The sequence below is a fragment of the Carcharhinus amblyrhynchos genome, chromosome 13 (genome assembly GCF_965287045.1).
Source record: "Carcharhinus amblyrhynchos chromosome 13, sCarAmb.v2.hapA, whole genome shotgun sequence".
NCBI classification, from domain to species: domain Eukaryota; kingdom Metazoa; phylum Chordata; class Chondrichthyes; order Carcharhiniformes; family Carcharhinidae; genus Carcharhinus; species Carcharhinus amblyrhynchos.
The window spans coordinates 58,749,060-58,769,748 of record NC_137336.1 but is presented as its reverse complement, the minus strand read 5'-3'; the positions used below and the strand labels follow the sequence as shown (position 1 = coordinate 58,769,748).

Below are 20,689 nucleotides of genomic sequence, written 5' to 3'. Positions count from 1 at the left end.
CTCTCCTCCCCGCGTGTTTCAGAATGAGCCAATCTGCCTATCTCTCTCTTTGCTTCTGTTCGACTGTATCTATGTTTCATCGTATCTCTCTCTCCCTGGGTTTGATTCTCTCTCCACACACACCCACTTTCAATTGCCTGTTTCGATGTCCTGGTGTTTGAGAAGTAAATATCTCCAGTTTTATTTTAAAAAGAATCAAAAACAGAAATTTTTTTAAAAACTCAGCGTTCAGGATTAATCCAAATTCCATTCAATAAAACCACATCCTGCAACCTCTGAACCTGGATCCAAACTCGCAGTTAGGAAATCATTCAACCACTCTCCCCCACACATCCTTTTCTCCAATTTTATATCCCCCCGCCGGGAAAGTCTCAGTAACTCTTGGAGCTTCCGGGGGAAGTTTAGCGTCCTCTTCTGCAACTTTCAGCTTTGGATGAGATCCTCATTTGTAAATTTCAATCCATCTTGAGTCTTGGATCGCAAAGAAACCGCTCAGCAATCTACGAGTTACTTCCTACTCTATCATGTCTCTCCTCGGTTTGCTGGTGTTGTTAGTGAACTCCGGTATTGCCGGATCTTCAACAGGTGAGAATGAATCATTCCTCATCTGAGTCCCTACCTCTACCTGTAGGAACAAGGTAACGCGGGTGGTGAGGGTGAAGCATTTGATTATGGCTCGCTTTTCACTAAATGAGCATGCCCCAAAGTGCTTCACACACAACCTTATTTGACGTTCCCTCTCAGGATGTGCATTTTTATTTAGCAAGAAGACAATGAATGCCTTTCCAGCTGAAGTACTTCTGAAGTGTCGTTGAAAAGCTTTTCCTAAGCTGTTCATAGTCAATTAATTATTTTTGGAGTGTAGCCCTTTGTTTTAGGCTAAAGCAAGGCAAGAGAAGTAGAATTCCAAAACATGTTATCATTGTCCCTGTGTGAAGTTTGCACATTCTGCCTGTGTCTGTGTGGGTTTCCTCCCACAGTCCAAAGATGTGCGGGTTAGGTGGATTGGCTGTGCTAAATTGCCCCTTAGTATCAGGGGAACCAGCTAGGATAACTGCATTGGGTTATGGGGATAGGGCCTGGGTAGGATTGTGTTCGATGCAGATTCGATGGGCTGAATGGCCTCATTCTGCGCTGTAGGATTTTATGATTCTGTGTTGCCGAAATGAAGGATACAGCTGGGAGTCAAGAGAATATCTGGGATGTGTGTTACATGAAGAGAGACAGGAAATGTTTCCTGAACGATAATATAGGGAGCTGGAAGTGTTTTGGATGAGGGAAGTGTAGCAGTAGGGAATGGTACAGGCAGGGTTAATGTGGGTACTGAGTGATTAGCCATCAATAATGTGTGGATTTACAGGGATAGGGCAAAGGGGAGGGCATGGTTGGGACACTCCTTCAGAGAGCTGGTGCAGATCTGATGGACTGAATGACCTTTTTCTGCACTGTAGAGATTCTATGGTTTTATGGCCCAAAGGGAAAAATGAAGAAAAGCCATTGCCAAGCAGATGAATGACATTTTTGTCCACCCCACAAGAACTGATTAAGAATAATAACATGCACTGCCAAACCAGCCAGGACATGGTTTCAAGCAATGGAAGAAATAGATGAAAGCAGACCAAAATGCCAATCCAACCTCCAAGTTAACAAGAACCAGAACCACCAGAGCTTGCCATTCTCCCAACAGAATGGTGAATGAGATGTGGAAAGATTATAAGGCATCTCGACCACATGACCCCATAACTACAAGGACTTGAATTGGGGAGATGGGATACTGAGAGTGTTACTAATGTTAATACTATAATAGCAATAATGTTGGAATAGAATTAAGATTGTAGCAATAAGGTTAATGCACAAGACTTCTAACAATGGAAGACTTCAATTAAACTAAAGTACCTCAATCTCCATGAGATAAACACATGATGCAGAGGTTTGGGGGGGTGTAGTAGTAGGGTCAGGTACATAGAGGGTTAATGTGGAACTGAGTACAGTACCACCCACACAGTGATATAAGAAGATCCATAACCCAGAGAGAAGGTCATTCTGGAGGAGGACAAAGATATGTAAGAACCTAGGATGGACACAGCTCCGCACGTGTACGCACCACTCTATATATGAATGTATTTGTGAGCCCTTTAATAAAGACTTGCTGTTAATATGTTCAAGACCACAAAACCTACTTATTGGTGTCTGAAACACGTTTCTTCAGGAGAGACAGGGAGGCCAGAATTTTCAAAGGACTGTGGGTTTGGAAGCCAGTGCAAGGATTTGATCCCAGTAGTTATCCAGTGACCCTGACTGTTCTGGCACCAGTTGAAATTTTCAAAGTAAGTGAATGGAAATGGTGTTTGCCCCTTAAGAAACTTTTCAAATTCTTTCATGGGATATGGGTGTTCCAAAAATATACTTTATTCATAAAAATCTCAAGTAATCTATTACAATGTACAGGGCTTCGAGTAGCAAAACAATGCGGAATCAAAACATTTTTGCAGATCTGTCCAAACTACAGTGACTACATTTCAGTATTTCAAAAACTATGTCTATGTCTCAATATTTACATATTTGTACTAATTACAATGATTACATTTCAATACTTAAAAACTATATACATGCCTCAAAAGATTACTGTGTGCCGTTAGTGCTCAGATTGGCACACAGTTACGCAGGTCGAGGGTATTCTGCAGTTCCTGGGCCCTCGGTCTGCCTCCGTTAAAAGGCCTTACAGCGTGGCCTTTCCCCATTGTGCCTTTGCGGCGGCTGCCCCAAGCTTCAGCGCGTCCCTCAGCACGTAGTCCTGGACCTTGGAATGTGCCAGTCTGCAACACTCGGTCGAGGACAGTTCTTTGTGTTACTTACAAGGCTGGCATTTGTTGCCTATCCTCTGAACTGAGTGACCTGCTAGGCCATTCCAGAGGTAGATAAGAGCCAACCACATTGCTGTGGGTCTAGTGTCACATGTCGGCCAGCCCGAGTAAGGACGACAGATTTCCATCCCTAAAGAGCATTGGTGAACTGGTTGGATTTTTACAATAATCAATAATAATGTCACAGTCACCATTACTTAGACTAACTTTATAATCCAGATTTATTAATTGAATTTAAATTCTACCAGCTGCCTTGGTGGGATTTGAACTGTTGCTCCCAGGACATTGCCTGGACACCTGGCTTATAATTGCAGTCACAGAGTCATACATCATAGAAAAGGCCTTTCAGCCCATTGAGTCTGCACTGATAATAACTACCACTAAAGTCACACTAATCCCATTTTAAGCTCTTGTTCCATGTTCTTGAATGTTATGATGTTTCAGTGACATTTCTTCTGTACCAGCGTCCCACCAACAGACTTTGTCAGTCAGGATAGCAATTCTCAATGATTGATTGACAAGCCCAAACAGTCTTGTTTGTGTACACCTGGCATGTTTGCCAAGGGGCTCACATAAGTTTGTGTGCATTCATTTTCAAATCATATTTGGCGGGGGGTGGGGGGGTGGGGAGAGCAATGAGCATCAAAATGACCACTGCACCTTCATTTGTCATCTATGGCTATTTCCTGCCATGTTTCCTGGTCTTCTAAGGAGCTTCCTTGCTCTGTTCAGTAAGGTAGCAACAGCCACCAACATGACTACAAGAAGCCTTGCCATCAGCAGCAGACAGGCAGCCCCTGCCTCCTGGACATTCTCAATGCCACTAGCTGGATTCCCAATTTGCCCCCAGCCTAATTAGGGCATTTACATATAAAATAGGGTCACACGGTTCAGGAGTGGGTTGAGTGCTTGGAATTCACCCAGGTTTCGAATTCCTGATCAATAGTCAATTTTAACCAATTGTCCCTTATTTTGACTGTCAGTCTATACCCTTTAAGTTGTCCTGTATTTCTTGGCCACTCCATGGTAGACAGAACCAGGGAGTCTTTTGTTTTATTTTCCATGAGCATGCACACTGGAAGGAATGATGGCCACCTGAACATTCCCACCCAGCTCATATGGTTACCAGCGATTAGCACTTATGCCAATGCAGCACTCCGTCAGTACTGCCCTAGGAGTGGGAGTGTCAGACTATATTTTGTTCTCAAGGCCTCCTGTAATCTGAAAGTGAGGGCAAGTGTGTTGACTCGGAGTTTTTAGAACATATTGAAATAGCAGATCTGGATTAGTGACAAGCTCAACCTATTCTGACCAGTCCTGCCTCCAGAACTGTTTTTGTCTGTTCAGCCACAAGACATACTTTTCTTTTTTGCCTTCAGGTTATTTCTGGCACATCACAGATGTGCACTGGGATCCTGATTACAGAGTTACTGACAATCCATTGGCAGTGTGCCCTTCCGCATCGGAGCCCGTAAGGAATCCTGGAAAATGGGGTAGTTACCTGTGCGATTCTCCATGGGCTCTGATCAATTCATCGATATATGCCATGAAGGATATCTCCCCGAATCCCAGCTTCATCATTTGGACAGGGTAGGTATATATTGCGCGTGAATATGTGACTGTTGAGTACATGGTGTATAGGAACATAGGAATTGCTAGATAAAGAGAGAATAAAGTGCGTCAAGTTCACTCTCTACCATCCTAGTAGTTGGGTTATACACTGGTTGGTAACTAATCATGGCTAAAAATTAGTTTTCAACAGGCCCAGGCATGACTTAAGGGAAACCCCAGTAGTGGAAAGTTTTGGGAGCGACAGATCCAAAGTCTCCTGTTCCTCCATTACATGTGTCTGACTCAAATTAGTTATATATTGTATTCCAAAATACTACTTTCAGAAAGAAATCTCATTTGTATTTGAAGGGACTTATACTAACTGCTTCCACCATCACTCTGGGAAGATTGTTCCATAAATTGACCATTCTCTCACTGAACGTTTTCTGCAGATTAGTTTTTGGATTTATCCTGCCTTAATTGCAGATCATGCTCTCTGGTTCTTCTGTTCTGGCCAAGGTGAAGTAGCTTGTTATGGTCTCCATAGCAAAGTGAAGGGCTCCTAAATGCAAACTCTTGTCCTCAAAGCTTTGATCCCGGTTAGTCTGATCATAACCCACAACAATGCCAAGCTGGAAAATCATGCTGTTCACTTCGCTGTTCTTTCATTATTCTTTAGAGCTCCCTTTATACTGGTCTTACAGTGAGATTTAACTTTCAGCATCCTCCGAACAGGTAGCTACCATTCCAGTCTCCCAGATTCCTCACATATGCATTCATTTGCACTCCTGAATGAGATTGGACCAAATGAGATATCAAAGACTAGGATATGTAGTCTTATAAGATTAGGATAAGTATTTACCCCATGTATGGTAGTGTATTTTTGTTGTGCATTTAACTTCCTTTGACAGCCTTATTTGAAACAACTCTCTGGGAAGTTTGATGGGTTTCGGGTAAGATGGGCACCACAATTTTGGAACTACATTGATTAAGGACATAGCCAAAGTTTGCTGATAATTGTGTTAGCATGAACTTAAGTGAGTGAACAAAACTGTGTTAAATGGATCTCAGTTTGTTCCAATTTCAGTGTAAGGTCATTCATATTAGATTAAAAATGATAGATCAGAGAGAGTACTATCTAAATGGTGAAATGCTAGAAGCAGTGGAGGTCCAAAGCAACTTAATAAGCTGTGTACATGTATATGGATCCCTAAAACATCTTGGACAGGTACAAATAATAATCAAAAAAGTCCATGGAGTGCTGACCTTTATAACTACAGGACAGGATAAGTTACTCTTATCTATACAAAGCCTCGAAGTTTGTCCAGACTGGAGAACTGTGAGAACTTTTTTGGACAGTCACCTTAGGAAAAATAAATTGGCCTTAGAGGGAACATTAAAACAATACTCCAATGATTTAGTTACATGGAGAAATTATACAAACAACAATGATTTAATTACATGGAGAAATTATACAAACAACAATGGTTTAATTACGTGGAGAAATTATACAAAAAAGGGCTGTAATTCCCTGGAATTTGGAAGATTAAGAGGTGATTTGATCAAAGTTTTCAAGATGTTAACGGGAACCGATATTGGGTGGAGAAAGAAAAAGTAGTTTTGCAAGGTGGGAATCCAGGACCAAGGGACATAGCATTTTTGGGAGTAAAGTTAGGAAAGCACCTCCACATGGTGGAAAAAGTTTAGAACTCTCTTCTGTAGTGGAAATTCATGCTAGATTGTTTGTTAATTTTAAATTAAAGATTGATAAATTTCTGCCAAGAGGTGTTGAGGGATATGGGGTAAAGGGCCCGCGATGGAGTTGGGTCACAGATAAGCCATGATTACAGTGAGTCCAGTATCGTAGCCTCAGTCATCTTCTTGGCAAATCATGGCAGCCAGCTTATCTCTGTAATGAACTGTTTCCTAGCATCTGTCCTAGGCTTCTCCCTTATAACCCTCAGCCTGTAACCTTTTATCTTGCTGCCCAGTATTGTTCTGGGTTTATTTTCACCATCCTGTTTGCTTATATCATAAGCTATTCAGCTGGATCAGATATGACAACCAAACAAGAGTCACACAGAGTCCAGTTAAGAAAGTTTACTCTATCAGGAACTTACCTGAATCTTCCTTCTATCCAGTTGGATTTATGTACAAACTCTAATCCCTTCCATTAGTAGGAGAGTCCAGGGTCTGAAGACACAGCCTCAAAGTAAAGGGACGACCCTTTGGAACCAAAATGAGGAGGAATTTCTTCAGCCAAAGGGTGAGAATCTGTGGGATTCATTGCCACAGAATGTTGTGGAGGCCAGTTCATTGAGTGAGTTTAAGACAGGTAGATAGGTTCTTGATTGGTAAGGGCATCAAAGATTATGGGGAAAAGGCAGGAAAATGAGGCTGAGAAACTTGTCAGCCATGACCGAATAGTGGAACAGACTCAATGGCCTAATTCTGCTTCTATGTCTTATGATCTTATGGTTTTCTCCTGCAGGGATGACACTCCACATATCCCCAATGAGAAGCTCAGTGAGGAAGCAGTGCTGAGGATGATAGGGAATGTGTCACAACTCATACAGCATGTGTTCCCAGGTGAGTAACCCCATTGCTGTGGCCTTTGGCGGATAGGCTTCCCAGAGACGAAACAACAAATGGGGTTAGATGACACCCCATTGTTTCTGCCCCTTTATAAGCTGGCAGCAGGAAGCAGAGATCTCTGCTGAGACAGCACACCAGTGAACCCAGCAGAAAGCAATGAAGTACAGAGTGCTGGCTAGTACAAAGTGGTTACACCAGTAGTGTATCAATCAAAGTAGGTCGGTCCTGATCACGACAGGGGAAAGTGCTGGCTGCTGAACAAAACTAACTGTGGTGGACATCACAGCCCAGAATAATTTTGCTTTGATCCAATAGCTACAAAAACCTACTAGTTTTAGAAAACTATCAAGAATGTAACCCCGACTGACTTTTCTCTGCTCCCCAGCCCAGAGTTCTTCAGATTTATTATAGAATCACTGTTACAAATTCAACTGCACTCTACGAACATAGTGCAGACCCACTTGGATGTTCAAGGTTCAACTCCACACTGGACCAGCCACAGGAAGAGGCTCCAGGGCAAACCTTAATTCCACGATCCTGTTTCCGGCACCATAATAACTCTGCAAAATGGAGCCCCTGTGTTTGCTGAGTCCACTGGGCTGACTGGGAAGACTGATGAAGAACGGCCAGTTGGATGAAACACTGGAGAACACCTCCTGCATGTGCAGCAATATACAATAAACCATGTCTTAAGGAGAAATCAGTCCCAGAAGCGACCCATCAAGCTGATGGTCCAACATCTGAACGATAACCATTTTATTATTCTTCACTCAGAGACCAAGGTTTACGCTGCAATGGGGAACCATGACATCCATCCAAAGAGCCAGTTTCCTGCCACAGGTCATGTGATTTATAATCGAACTGCGGAGCTGTGGGCCCAGTGGTTGGACACAGCATCTATTTCCACCTTCCAGAAAGGTACAGTTTGCACATTAGTTTTATCCTTTCATGGGATATGGGCGTTGCTGACTGAGCCAGCATTTGTTGGCTAGCCTGAGTTGCCCTCGAGGGAACATTTAAATGTCAACCACATTTAAAGGAAGTACTGCAGGGCTGTTACAGATTTTTTTTATTTTTAATCTCTGCACCACCCAAAAAAAGGTCTCAATACCACTCTTGACTTATTGACAAATGATCCGTCAACATTTTGCCCTCGGGGCATGTGTCTTCCTCCCCCCCACCACCTCCCCCCACCTCCTTACTTCATATCTGCTAATCTCTCCTGTTCAGTGCTCAATTGCTCCCAGTATAAAATAAAAAAAGGTGGCAGCAACAGAAAATGTTTTCAAACGCCTACGTAGACGTGCAGACAAGATGCATGCAGATTGTGAGCAGGCACAGGGGCACATCCTACATTTTAGAATAGAATGGAGCATCAGTTAAAACAGTTCGTCACCCTTCAAACAAAGTGCAGAGTAAATCAAAGAGATCAGGGGATCTTTCTGATTTGACAATAAATTGGCGCTATTTCAACCTTAGCCCAGTGGCAGTGAGTGAACCCAATAATGATGCATTGTAAGATAAATATTGAGTTAGAATAGTGAGGTAATCCTGACACTTTATAAATCATTGATATGATGAACTTAGTAATATATACTGCATACAATTCAAGTCACCATAGATGGATATTGCTACTATTGAAAGGCTATGGGCTAGAGCAATAGAATGGTTCCTAGGGTTGGAGAAATGCAAAGAGGACCTATTGGTCAAATTGGCATATTCTCACCAGTTAAGAGAAGGTTGAGAGCAACACAATTGTGAATTTTAGGATTCTAAAGGGACTAGATAATGTCGACCATGCCAGGCTATTTCATCTTGTCTAGAACAAGTAAAACCAACTGACACTGTCTACACTTGCACTTCCAAACTCATCTGGGGAATCAGTGGGCACAGGCCTGATTTTAACTCAATGTGGAATGAGTGGGCTTTTTTTTTAAGTCAATATTGGTCTTATTAATATTTCTGTCAGCAAGTCTATGGGCAATCTGAGACATAATGGAAGTGGTTGGTATTAATTCATTTAAATTGAATTTAGATAAGATCTCTTCAAGGAAAACAACATTTTGGGACACAATAATTTGAGATGTGGCATGTGGTAAATGATTAGGAAGAACTGGTAACTTTGGGCCTACGGTTCCCAAAGCTATCCGCCTCTCATGTCATGTTTAAATAATTGAATCATAGAATGCCTACAGTGCAGAAGGAGGCCATTCAGCCCATCGAGTCTGCACTGACCACAATCCTTCAGGCCCTATTCCCGTAACCACATATTTACTCTACTAATCCCCTTTAAGTAGGGTCAATTTACCATGGCCAATCCCCCTAACTTACTCATCTTTGGACTGTGGGAAAAAAACTGGAGAACTCAGAGAAAACCCACACAGACATTGGGAGAATGTGCAAACTCCACACAGACAGTGACCCAAGGCCAAAATTGAACCCAGGTCCCTGGTGCTGTGGGGCAGGAATGCTAACCACTGTGCCACCGTGCTGCCCCCTTAAATTTAAGGTTGTAGAATAATTGATAGAGATTGACAACTCCATTAATTGTTGTATGAAGCAGCTACCAAGATGGCTGATGGTGAATTGATGGACCTCAGTCTTTTCATGACTCATAATTCCTATGTGCCATGCCAGCTACCTACACAGATTTCATTGTGGTTCTGCATTGTGGTAACAAGTCTCAATGTGGGATGTGATTAATTGTTGGCCTAAAACCCTCCTCCACTCCTCAAAATTGTTAGCTCAGTGAGAAATATACATAGGGAGGTTATCCGTGGGATACTTTAATTAGATTCAGGGCCTCAGCTAGGGAAGAGAAAAATAAATAAGTCAGGGTTTTCATTCCTGACAACTCTCTGGTGACTCCTGCACGGTGTGCAAACATCAAATGAATGCAAAATCAGACTTGGCTGTGATACTCTCCAGAGTCAAGTAGCCTGACAGACATAATTACTGAGACTTACATTTGAATAATAATCATTCAAGGGGTTAAGTGCCAAGGGAGCTGCTGAAGCCTAGAGAAACCATAACTAAGCCAGCACGAGACATAGGAACAGAGGATTTGGGAGTGGAAGTAGGCAAATTCAGCCCTTTAAGTCTGCTCTGCCATTCAATCAGATCATGGCCGATCTCTCACTGGCCTCTAATCCACCTCACACCTGTTCCCCATATCCCTCATTCCTTTTTTTTAAAATTAGAAGTATATCTATCTCCTTCTTGAAACCATTTAACGATTCAGACTCCACCACACTATGGGGCAGCCAGTTCCACAAAGTAGTTCCTCCTCATCTCAGTTTTAAATCTATTGCCTCGCAACCAAGACCTGTGATCTCATGTTATAGATGACATCAGAGGGAACATTTGGTATACATTTACTTTAGCAATCCTTTCAAAATTGTATATACTTCGAGCTGATCCCCTCTCATCTTTCTAAACTCCAGCGAGTATAAACCCAAACTGTTTAATCTGTCCTCATACGTCAACCCCCTTCATCCCAGAATCAATCTGGTGAACCTCCTTTGAACTGCCTACAATGCCACCACATCCTTCCTCAAATAAGGAGACCAAAACTGGACACAGTACCCCAGATATGGTCTCACCAACACCTTATACAATTGCAACAACACTTCTCTACAGTACATTCAGCAGGGTGGGTATTAGGTATACCATTCTGCTCAAGGACAATTAGGGGGGGAAAAAAAAATTGCTGGTCTTGCTCACATCCCAGGAACAGATAAAAGCAAAATAATGGCAATGTATTGACACAGCCTGGTGAAGTCTATCAGTGACCATTATGAATCCTTGTCTGTCCGGTTGCAGGCGGGAATGGAAAATTTAGAGGGACAGCCCAAAGCCCATTAATTCTCAACATGACTGTAAAATCCCATCCATCCTTTACATTTTTCCCAGTGGACATGCACGCTGCCTCCAGTGAGCTTTTCTTTGCCATTTTATTCTGCAGGCGCCTTTTACACAGAACAGCTGCTGCATCGGGAAGGGCAGCGAATCATCATCCTGAATACAAACTTCTACTACAAAAGCAATGCACTGACTGCGGATCTGAGTGACCCTGCTGGACAGTTTCGATGGTTTGATGACATCCTCTCCAGAGCCTCAACGGCCGGCGAGAAAGTAAGAGACGTTGCATCATGATAATACACTGAAACACACATTGTCCCAAAAAAAACAGAAAGTTTTGCATTATAACTGCTTTTTTCAAGATGTTATGAAGTCCTAAAGTTCCTTACAGCCAATGCGTTGAAGTGTTGTAATGCAGGAGACATGGTAGCCAATTTGCGCACAGCAAGATCCCACACAAGCAGCAATGTGATAAATGACCAAGGTCAACAGACATCTCAGAGTTCATATTTACCCATTTCCTTTGTCCACGGATTCTTTACATCCATAGAAGGAAGGTTTGGTACGATGGGATGCTGTACAGTGAGAAGTCTCAAGACATGATTCGCTTCATTGCAGCTATATACTGCAAGTAAAGGTTGAAAGGAAGGCAGCGTTCTTGTGTTTGTGTCTGATCTGCTTGAATCCTGAGCATCATTAAAAGTCACAACAATCACAGATGAAAGAATACTATTTTAAGCTAGGTGTTCATTAAAATGACAACTGAAGGCACGGTCATCAAGACTCAGAGTAAATGTGTCCATGCTATGCCATATCAGTTGCAGGTTAAATCCCTGGGCTGTGGTGAACTAACTTGTTCCTGGATGGCACAGCAATACAAGTGCTCGGAGCAAACAAATTATCCCAAGATTCTGACTCCTGATCACTATCTAATGGCTTTCTTTTGCAAAGTGATGTCCCTTAAGTTAAATAGCCAGCCAATATTTCAGTGCAGAAGAAGGCCGTTTGACCCATTGGCAGAGTGTCTCATCCAGGCCCTCTCCCCTGCCCCATCCCCATAACCGCTGTACTTTTACCACAGCTAATCCACCTAACCTATACATTTTAGAACACTAAGAGGGAATTTAGCATGGCCGAGCCACCTTAGCAGCACATCTTTGGACTGTAGGAGGAAACTGGAGCACCTGGAGGAAACCCACACAGACACGGGGAGAAGGTGCAAACTCCATGTACGTCACCCGAGGCCAGAATCAAACTCAGTCCTTTGCACTGTGAGGCAGCAGTGCTAACCACTGTGCCACCGTTCCATCCATAGTCAGTGCACAATGGTTTGCCATTGGGACAAGTTCCTGAGATGTTTGGAGCTTTAGAGAAATGGTGAGAGGCAATTTGAACTAATATTTGAAATCCTATTGTCAGGTTTATATCATTGGGCACGTACCTCCGGGATTCTTTGAGAAGAAAAGGGGAACACACTGGTTCCAAGAAAATTTCAACAAGAAGTATATCGAAATCATCGAAAAGCACAGTCGCGTGATAGCAGGACAGTTTTTTGGACATCAACATCGTGACAGCTTTAAGATCTTCTACTCCAACAATGGTAATGCTAAATTAGTCTCATCCTATTAAAGTTAAATTCTGCTCAATATATCTTTTGCTTTTTGTGTGCAGAGAGTCAAAAAAGAAATGGCAGCAGTAAGTGTCAAGTGAGCCAAGGTAGTGTCACATTCCTGCTCAGCTACTCTCCTAATTAACTTCCATGACCCTCAGCAACAATTCACCTTGATCCTGAAGCAATATTCATACAAAGGCTGCAACATCGCACTAATGTAACTGCAGTACTGATTAAAAGCCTTTTGTAGGGACCATTGAGCTTGTTGTATATTTCAAGCTCTTCCAGCACACAACACTTTATTGTTTTGTTACAGATTTGTGCCTATTGAGGGGAACAGTGTGAGTACAGAGAAATAGAACGTGCCGGTTTTTATCACTCAGTGTCAGTGACAAGCATTCCCAAGTACACTGTGAGATGGATGCAGTGGAAAGCCCTCTCTACATTATACCATCGTGGTAGCTCCATCGACACTGGCAAGCTCTTTGCACTTCCTATTCCAGCCATCCTTGTGACCTGTCTTAGCTTAGAATGATAACTGAGTGACAATTCAGAACTGTACAATCACAAGCAATTTAGCTAAGAATAAGCAACTTTCAGGAAAGGTAGTTAACAGAGTGACTGCAGAGAAAAAGGACTTGGATCCCCAAAGGTGAGCTGGTGAAAGGCTGATTAACTGCAAAAATGCGGGAAATGTAAAGGACGAGAAGAGGGCATTTGTCAATCTGATCTTCCTCTCTGGTACCCAACTCTCCCAGCTATATTTTGAGCTCTGTTAATATCCTTACCTCTGTGATCTAAAGTGGAAGATTAGGTCATCTATTCATCAATCTTTAAATTAAAACAACTTTTTTTTTCATTTATTCTGCATGACTTTAATGGGCCCTAACTCCACCAGCTTGGTTTAAACTGATATAATAGCATGGTGAATCATAGAATCCCTACAGTGCAGAAGCAGGCCATTCGGCCCATAAAGTCAGCACTGACTCAAAATCTTACTCAGGCCCAAACCCCCACCTGCCCACTGTGGCATGCCACAGCAAAACCCAGAATTTTCCTAGTTAATTCTTGGATGCATTGCTGATCATAACTGAAACGATAAAGGAAGAAAATCACTTGACTGTAACATCTGGGCTGAACTCCTGAAGTTCTTCCTCCTTCAATCAAAACTCCAGTGTGATGATAATAAATATTTCACTCAGCTCACATCTGGGCAGAATGCACACGTGCAGAGGACAAGACACCAGCTTTCACACATATAGACTTCTGCCAAAACCACCAAATTTCTCTCTCCTCTCCCAATCCAGTGGACACTAAGTCCAATTGCAACATCCTGACTGAGAGAATGAAAACTCAGCACAGATGGAAATCCAATGCAGGACCCCCCCTTGGACCATATCCTCAGCTACTAACCAGTTGAGTAATTGAAAAAAAAACACAGAAATGTCTTTATTAAATAAAAATACATTTTTCAAACTTCTCCTGATGATCTATTCTGGCAGCACTCACTGACTAGGCTGACACATGAAATGATCATTAGATGAGGTAATGGCTGCACCACTGTCTGTATTAATGTGGCCAGGAGAGAATAGGTAGAGAAAGGGATTATCCAACACAGCTAGTTTTACTGACACTCATTTACTTCATGTGAAAAAAAAACGCTTGTTTGCAGTGAGGTATTCTAATTTCATGCTCAACTTCCTCCAATCTGGAACTGAGAAAATAAATAAACACTGCCTAATTAGTCACTTAGTCCTTAGTAACCAATCACCTCCTCCATTCAGGATGAGAGAATATTTTGACTTTTCTAAACTAATTTGTTTTCTTCACTGACTTCCAGATGACTAATATGGGTCAGCTTGGCTCAGTTAACAGATCTCACACTTTTAGTTTAGAATTTCTTCACCAAGACTTTTGGCATACAACTAATACTCTAATGTGGACATTGTTTGCACGCTCTGGAATTCCCTTCGTAAATATTTCTGCCTCTCTACCTTTCTCTGCTCCTTTAAGATTCTTCTTAAAACCCACCTCCTATCCTGTTTTTAATCACCTATCCTAATGTCTCCTACTTTGAATTGGTATCAATTTTTGTCTAATCACATTCCTTTGAAACATTAAAGCCATTATATAAATGCAAGTTCTTAGAATTAGTGAATAGTAAGGCACAGAAGTAGGCCACTCATCCCTTTGCATATCTGCCAGCTCTTCAGAAGAACAATCCAGTTAATCCCGGGGCCTGGCTCTTTTAAAGGATTGCTGAGGATTCTTGTGCTCACCACAATACTTCCAGACTTATCTATTTTTATCTAATCTCGTATTCCAACAACCTCATTTACCATAACTTCAGCAACATCCTCTTCCTCGATACATACAGATGCAAAGTATTCACTTTGTATCTTGGCCACACCCTCTGTCTTCTCCATGGGATCTCAGTTTTAGTCCCTAATCAGCCCCACTGCTCCTCTGATAATCCTGTTACTGTTTCTATACCAATTAAAGCTACTTGGACTCCCTTTTAACCACTAACCCATTCTCGTACTTCCTATTTTGACCCTCCTACTTCCTTTTTCACTTCTCCTCTGTACTTTTTATTTTCAGCCTGACTCTCCCTTTTTTATTCAGCTGATATTTATCATTATCCCTGCTTCATCCTAAGCTCTGATTTCATCATCCAGGGAGCTCTTACTTTTTTTGCTTTCTTCCCTGTGGTTATGTATCTAGATTAACCCAAACCATCTCCTCTTTAAAAACCTTTTGCTCTATTATAATGCCACCTGCCTGTCTTTGACTTCAACTTACCTGGGCGAGCGCCTTCCTCAATTCACTGAAATCAGCCCTCTTCACGTACTTTTATTTTGGATTGTTCTGTGTTGCCCTTTTCCATAATAAATTCTCTGATACCACAATCATTGTTCCATCCCTGTGACAGCCTCCAGCAATGCCTTTCCTCACCGTGCAGGAAACATATCAATCAAGAAAATTCCCTGAGCAGACGTCAGGAATTCCTCCCTTTTCAGCCTTCAACGCAGTCACTTCCCCCATCAATATTGGCAGAGTTATACTGGGATTCTCCCAAAAAAATTTGAAGTTTGCAACGTGCGGGAAAATGAGAGTAAATCCCACTAGTTTTTTTTAGCATATTTACCAGAGCGATCCTCCAACACTCTGTGCATCACTGAGTGCCTCGGTGAGATTCCCACTGAAGAATAGGGGCAGGGCAGCATAGCACTGAGCGGGCCACCGTGCATGCACGTCAGAGTGGAGATCAGCGGACTCACAGTGGTCCCCCCATTGCTGATCTCCCGATCGCTGGCCAGCCCCGCAACTCTATTGTTAGCCTTCCGACCCCTCCACCCCTGATTGTTGGCCTCCTGGACCTCCCCAAGCCGGCCTTTATGTCCCCAGTCGTCTCCTTAATCAAAGTTGCTACATCCATAACAAAGCCAAGGATACTAGAACTGTATAAACAACATGAGCTTCATGGATAGATTATATGAGCTATTGATTCCTTACAACAAATCATGTTGTTGAAATCATCACTTTTGCACCTTGATCCTTCCTAAAGTTAATGGAGAATAGATAGGTGCTTGATGGCTAGCGCAGACAAGATGGACTGGAGAGCCTCTTTCTGTGCTGTAAAACTCCAAACCTCTTTGAGTACTGGACAGAAATGCTAACTGTAGGCTAACAAATGACTTGTATTAGCATTACAACACTGTCTTTATCCAACTTAGGCTTTTTCTTGAAACCATTTGATCATTTTGTCCTCCTATTTTTGAGGTTTTGAACCTTTAAGCCTTTCTGCTCTTTTATTCGAAGTTTTGTGATTGAGTGTTTCTTGCCTCTTCCCACAGATTTCTTCACATTAAATTTTATATGTGTTCATTGGCCTTAGACTAATAAATCACAGAATTATTTCATTGCAGGTTCTCCAGTCAGTACTATGTTCATTGCCCCTGCAGTGACCCCTTGGAAAACCACATTGGCTGGTTTACGAGATGGATCACAAAACCCTGGGATTCGCCTCTTTGAATACAATACGGACACTCTCCAGATCTTGGTAAGAATTCACACAAATTAGACAGGCTGGCTCAGTGTCTATAGTGTCATCTCTATGTTCTTGAAACAATGTGTAGTATTGTCTAATGATCTATGCCATCCACCCCAATCCATTCCCTCTTGCCAATGCCTGAAATTTACTCATGGAGGGTCCCCCTCATCTCCTGCCAGTGGAACTCTAGTCGAGCATCATTAGTGACCACTTGCCTTATTTTTAGAGTCAGTACTATGTTTTGACAGGGGAACTCCATGACAGTTCTTCCTCCTGATCACAACTAACCAAGTTACCTCATTTATTTTTCTTGTAAGGGAGTATGTTATACTTTGGGCCTGGCTGAGTGCTGGGTTCACACATGGTTCACATCTTTGTATCCCACAAAGTTGTGACTTTGGAGCAGTAAGTCATCAAAAAGAAAAAAGAACAATGAACTGTGTTGCAAAGTGAGTATAACTTGAGATGCATGCTGAAAAAGTATGATGGCCTGTTCAGAGCACTTTGTCCAGATTTGGGTCATGCAGGGACAAGAGAAGCCTTGAAGCTGTGTGGAGAATAACCACAAGCTGATCTCTAGCAGAATGGGACCAGCCCTGAACCTTTAGTTTCACCTTCTCCCTTAGGATTTAAAAAAAGGATATTCACAGTGGTCTTCTAAAAGGGCATAATACATAATCGCTTGTAGTTCTTCCTCATTCAAGCAGAACAGCCTTGAGAATGAAGTTGGATAGGTATCTACCCAACCTGTATCACATCTTCTGCATCAATTGCTGATCAGCTGCATGAAACGTATGTAAGCTGTCAGTCAAAGGTTTGAGTTTCATGTGTGACTTTCATGTGTACTGCTGGAATACAGGGTCAACAAATTAAAGCTTCAAGGATAGTTACCTCCTCCCATAGCTGTGTGTGGGTGCTGCTGGAACTCTGCATTGCACTGATCATAGTAGCCCACGCCTGCCAAGCATACTCATTGTTTTTCATCAGTTGGGTATGCCCGAATTTCCCAAACAGGGAAGCCTTCCTCTTGCAGTAGCATTTCAACTTAAACTAAGTTCCAGCATTGCCCCAGACCAGCTCTCCTACTGACAATTTTCATTCTCCAATTCTGCTTTGGAATTCCTTTTTTTTGCAAATTACTGATATTGGCCCAGATTTGGGAAAAGTTTCCGAAAAGGAACTTTGAACCATCAATGGACCAGGTGTGTGCCTATATCTTTTCCCAACGTTCTCCCTTAGGCCACTGCATTGTGTTCGGTATAATCTTACAGGTACTGCCAGCTCCAATACCCTAGTCAAGTGGCCATTGTTGTCTGTTTGCAAACCCAGATACTAAGCATTGACACTGAGCACTATGAAACCTAAGCTGATCCCCAATGTCTGCCCACATATTCCAGCAGGAGTCACTGGCAAGCAGGACAGGCTAAGTCTGGAGTAAGTACCCCAGTGCCTTGATTTTTGTTTTAAACTTCTTTTGGCCACAACAGGAAATAATTGTAACTGCATGTCTCAAGTGAGCACAGACCATGGGTTGAGTCCAGAAACTTCTGGTCAGTCTTTCAATTAGTAATGCAGTGTGTTGCATTCACTTGCTAAAGCAGTGTAGCAACATCCATGTGTGGGAAATGGAACGGAACATGCTGTCTTAATCCAGAACAAAATTACTGCTTGGTCTTATTCTGTATCTCTTTCTCCCCCTTCAATCACCTTAGGATGTAGTGACCTATTATTTAAATTTAACCTTTGCGAATACCTGGGCTCCACGTTGGGAAAAAGAATACCGCTTAACGGAAGCATTCCAAGTACCCGATGCCACAGTTGAATCGATGCAGACTGTGCTGGATAAATTAAGCCAGGACAAGAGTTACCTGCAGAAGTATTATGAATATAATTCGGTCAGTTATGACTTGGGGGAATGTAACGAGTGGTGCCGGACTGATCATATTTGTGCAATTAAAGATGTCGATTATGAAAGGTACAAAAACTGTATCAGGTCTGAGGGATCATCCAAATTGAATGAAAGGCAGTTTTTGCCGTGGCTTTCTGTGCTATTATCTGCCCTGTTATTTCCTTACAATTGACGGCAATGGCACAAAGGAATTTTATGTCTGAATGCAGATCACTTAATCTAGTATTACTGTTGAGAGTTAATCTTGATATGGTGAAATGAAGGTTCACATGGGATATAACCTATAGCATAGACCTGTTGAATAAGCCTTTTTAGGTGATTTAAATTCTGTACTCACATACCAGTTCCCCATACATAGACAGCATCAAGACACCACTTCCTCTAATACTAGGACAAAGGTCCAGGTTCAGTTCACTGTTGATTTTTCTTTTGACCTCCTTGACCTGTGTTGCTTAAGACTCAAGAAAATACATTGAAGATGTTTTCTCAAAAAGGCTATAGAATTCTATATAGGAATACTTAGAATTTCACTCTCACACTTGGAAATTGAGTCACTTCCCATTTACGGACCTGCACATCAGTACAACCATTGTTCCAGATTAGTCTCAGCAATAACATCAAATTGTACCTGCCAGCAAAGGATGTTCCTCTGTGGGGAGCTATTGAGATACTAACCCCATATTAAACCATATTTTCAGTTATCACATTGTCAAATATTACTGGACTGTTAAGACTATCTTCCACTCAAAATGTCTTTGATGGTTTAAACCAAGATTAAATACTGGCCTTTTGACAAAAACAACGATCCCAATTGGTGTCCTGCTTGAAGGACTCTCAATGCTGAAATAAAGTGAGAGGGTGAAGTTGTGGAACCACAAGTCCCCACAAGGTGACCTCTGAATTTCACCCAAATGATTGTGGGCAACCAGCAAGAGAATGCTACGTCCTTCCTCAGGCAAGAAATTATAAATCCAATAGTTTAATTTCAAACTTGTATTTTTTAAAGCATGCTGAAACTAGGACAACCTTCCTCAGTTGTTTTTCACTAACCTTTTACTGGCAAGAAAAAGCAGGTGTGACTGAACAAACACTGATAAAGCACTTATAAATGAGTAACCCAAATGTTCACACACAACAGCAGATTTGCCAAGATACTCAAGAAGAAATGGCAAGCTGCAATAGTCCCCATGCTAGGTTACAAGTATTATCAGTTTAAAACCTTTTGGCTATGTTATTGAAGTAATATCCAGAAGCAAGAGCTCAAAATTTCACCAATGCAGCCTGTGAATTAGGTAGATAATTGGATTATTGATAAACATGATGGCTGAAGGTGCCGAATTGTGAAAATGACAAAACAAGCAGTTATATCCAATGTTATGAACTATCGTAAAATAAAAAGGATTGCAGTGATCATTTCAGCATGCATATAGTTACATGTCAAAATGCAGATCTCCTTGATTTGCAGATTAGAAATGAAAGGCCAGCTGTACCTCATTGTGTATTAATGTCTAAAGATATGTTGTCAGGTTGAGTTCCTTAAATTTTTAATCACTTACATACTATTTATGTTCTTTAAAGTAGCCAATTGGGTGGCCTCAGACTATTCATTCTAAATCTTATTTGTAGGAGTGTCTTTTCACCTTAAATTCCACCACATTTTTACTTTTGTTTTGTCATATGTATTGGTATACAGTTAGAAAGTATTGTTTCTTATGCACTGTAGACAAAGCATATCGTTCATAGGGAAGGAAAGAACAGGGTGCAGATTGTAGTTAGAGTTATAGCTAGGGCGCAGAGAAAGATCAGCTTAAGTGTAGTTACGGCAAGAAATAGATGGGACTCAAGTTTTATTATTTTGTGTTTTCAGTAAAGGAACACATTCAGTTGTGCAATCATGTCAGACGAGCTTTGATGCTTGTTATCTAGGATCAGTTTCTGTGCTCGTTGAGCGCTTTCAAGCTTGCTCACATGCTCTATGGAAAATCCAGCATTCTAAATAGGCATTGCGTATCCAACAATTGGTCTTACATAACTATCAACCAATGAATAGATCTATTTGGAATGCAGTGATGCTGAAGACATCATACATTAAGTCATTATGCTCACAAGCATTTCACACTTTAAATTCCATTTGAGATCACTTTCACTGTCCATTCTTAATGGTGTGATGCATGGTTGTTGCATAATTTCCACATCAACTGAATTCATGAGGAGGGGAAAAAAGGATGCCAGCAATAGTTACA

General features: G+C 41.7%; 1 protein-coding gene across 1 annotated transcript; it reads left to right on the top strand.

Moving 5' to 3' along the window:
* Positions 1-311: 311 nt before the first annotated feature.
* LOC145351539 (acid sphingomyelinase-like phosphodiesterase 3b) lies at positions 312-19,246 on the top strand. The gene is made up of 8 exons (XM_080201136.1): positions 312-585; positions 4,244-4,454; positions 6,907-7,004; positions 7,785-7,928; positions 10,975-11,144; positions 12,291-12,471; positions 16,413-16,546; positions 18,250-19,246. The coding sequence occupies exons 1-8, from the start codon at positions 525-527 to the stop codon at positions 18,616-18,618; spliced, it is 1,368 nt and encodes a 455-aa protein (XP_080057262.1). The 5' UTR covers positions 312-524; the 3' UTR covers positions 18,619-19,246.
* Positions 19,247-20,689: the final 1,443 nt, after the last annotated feature.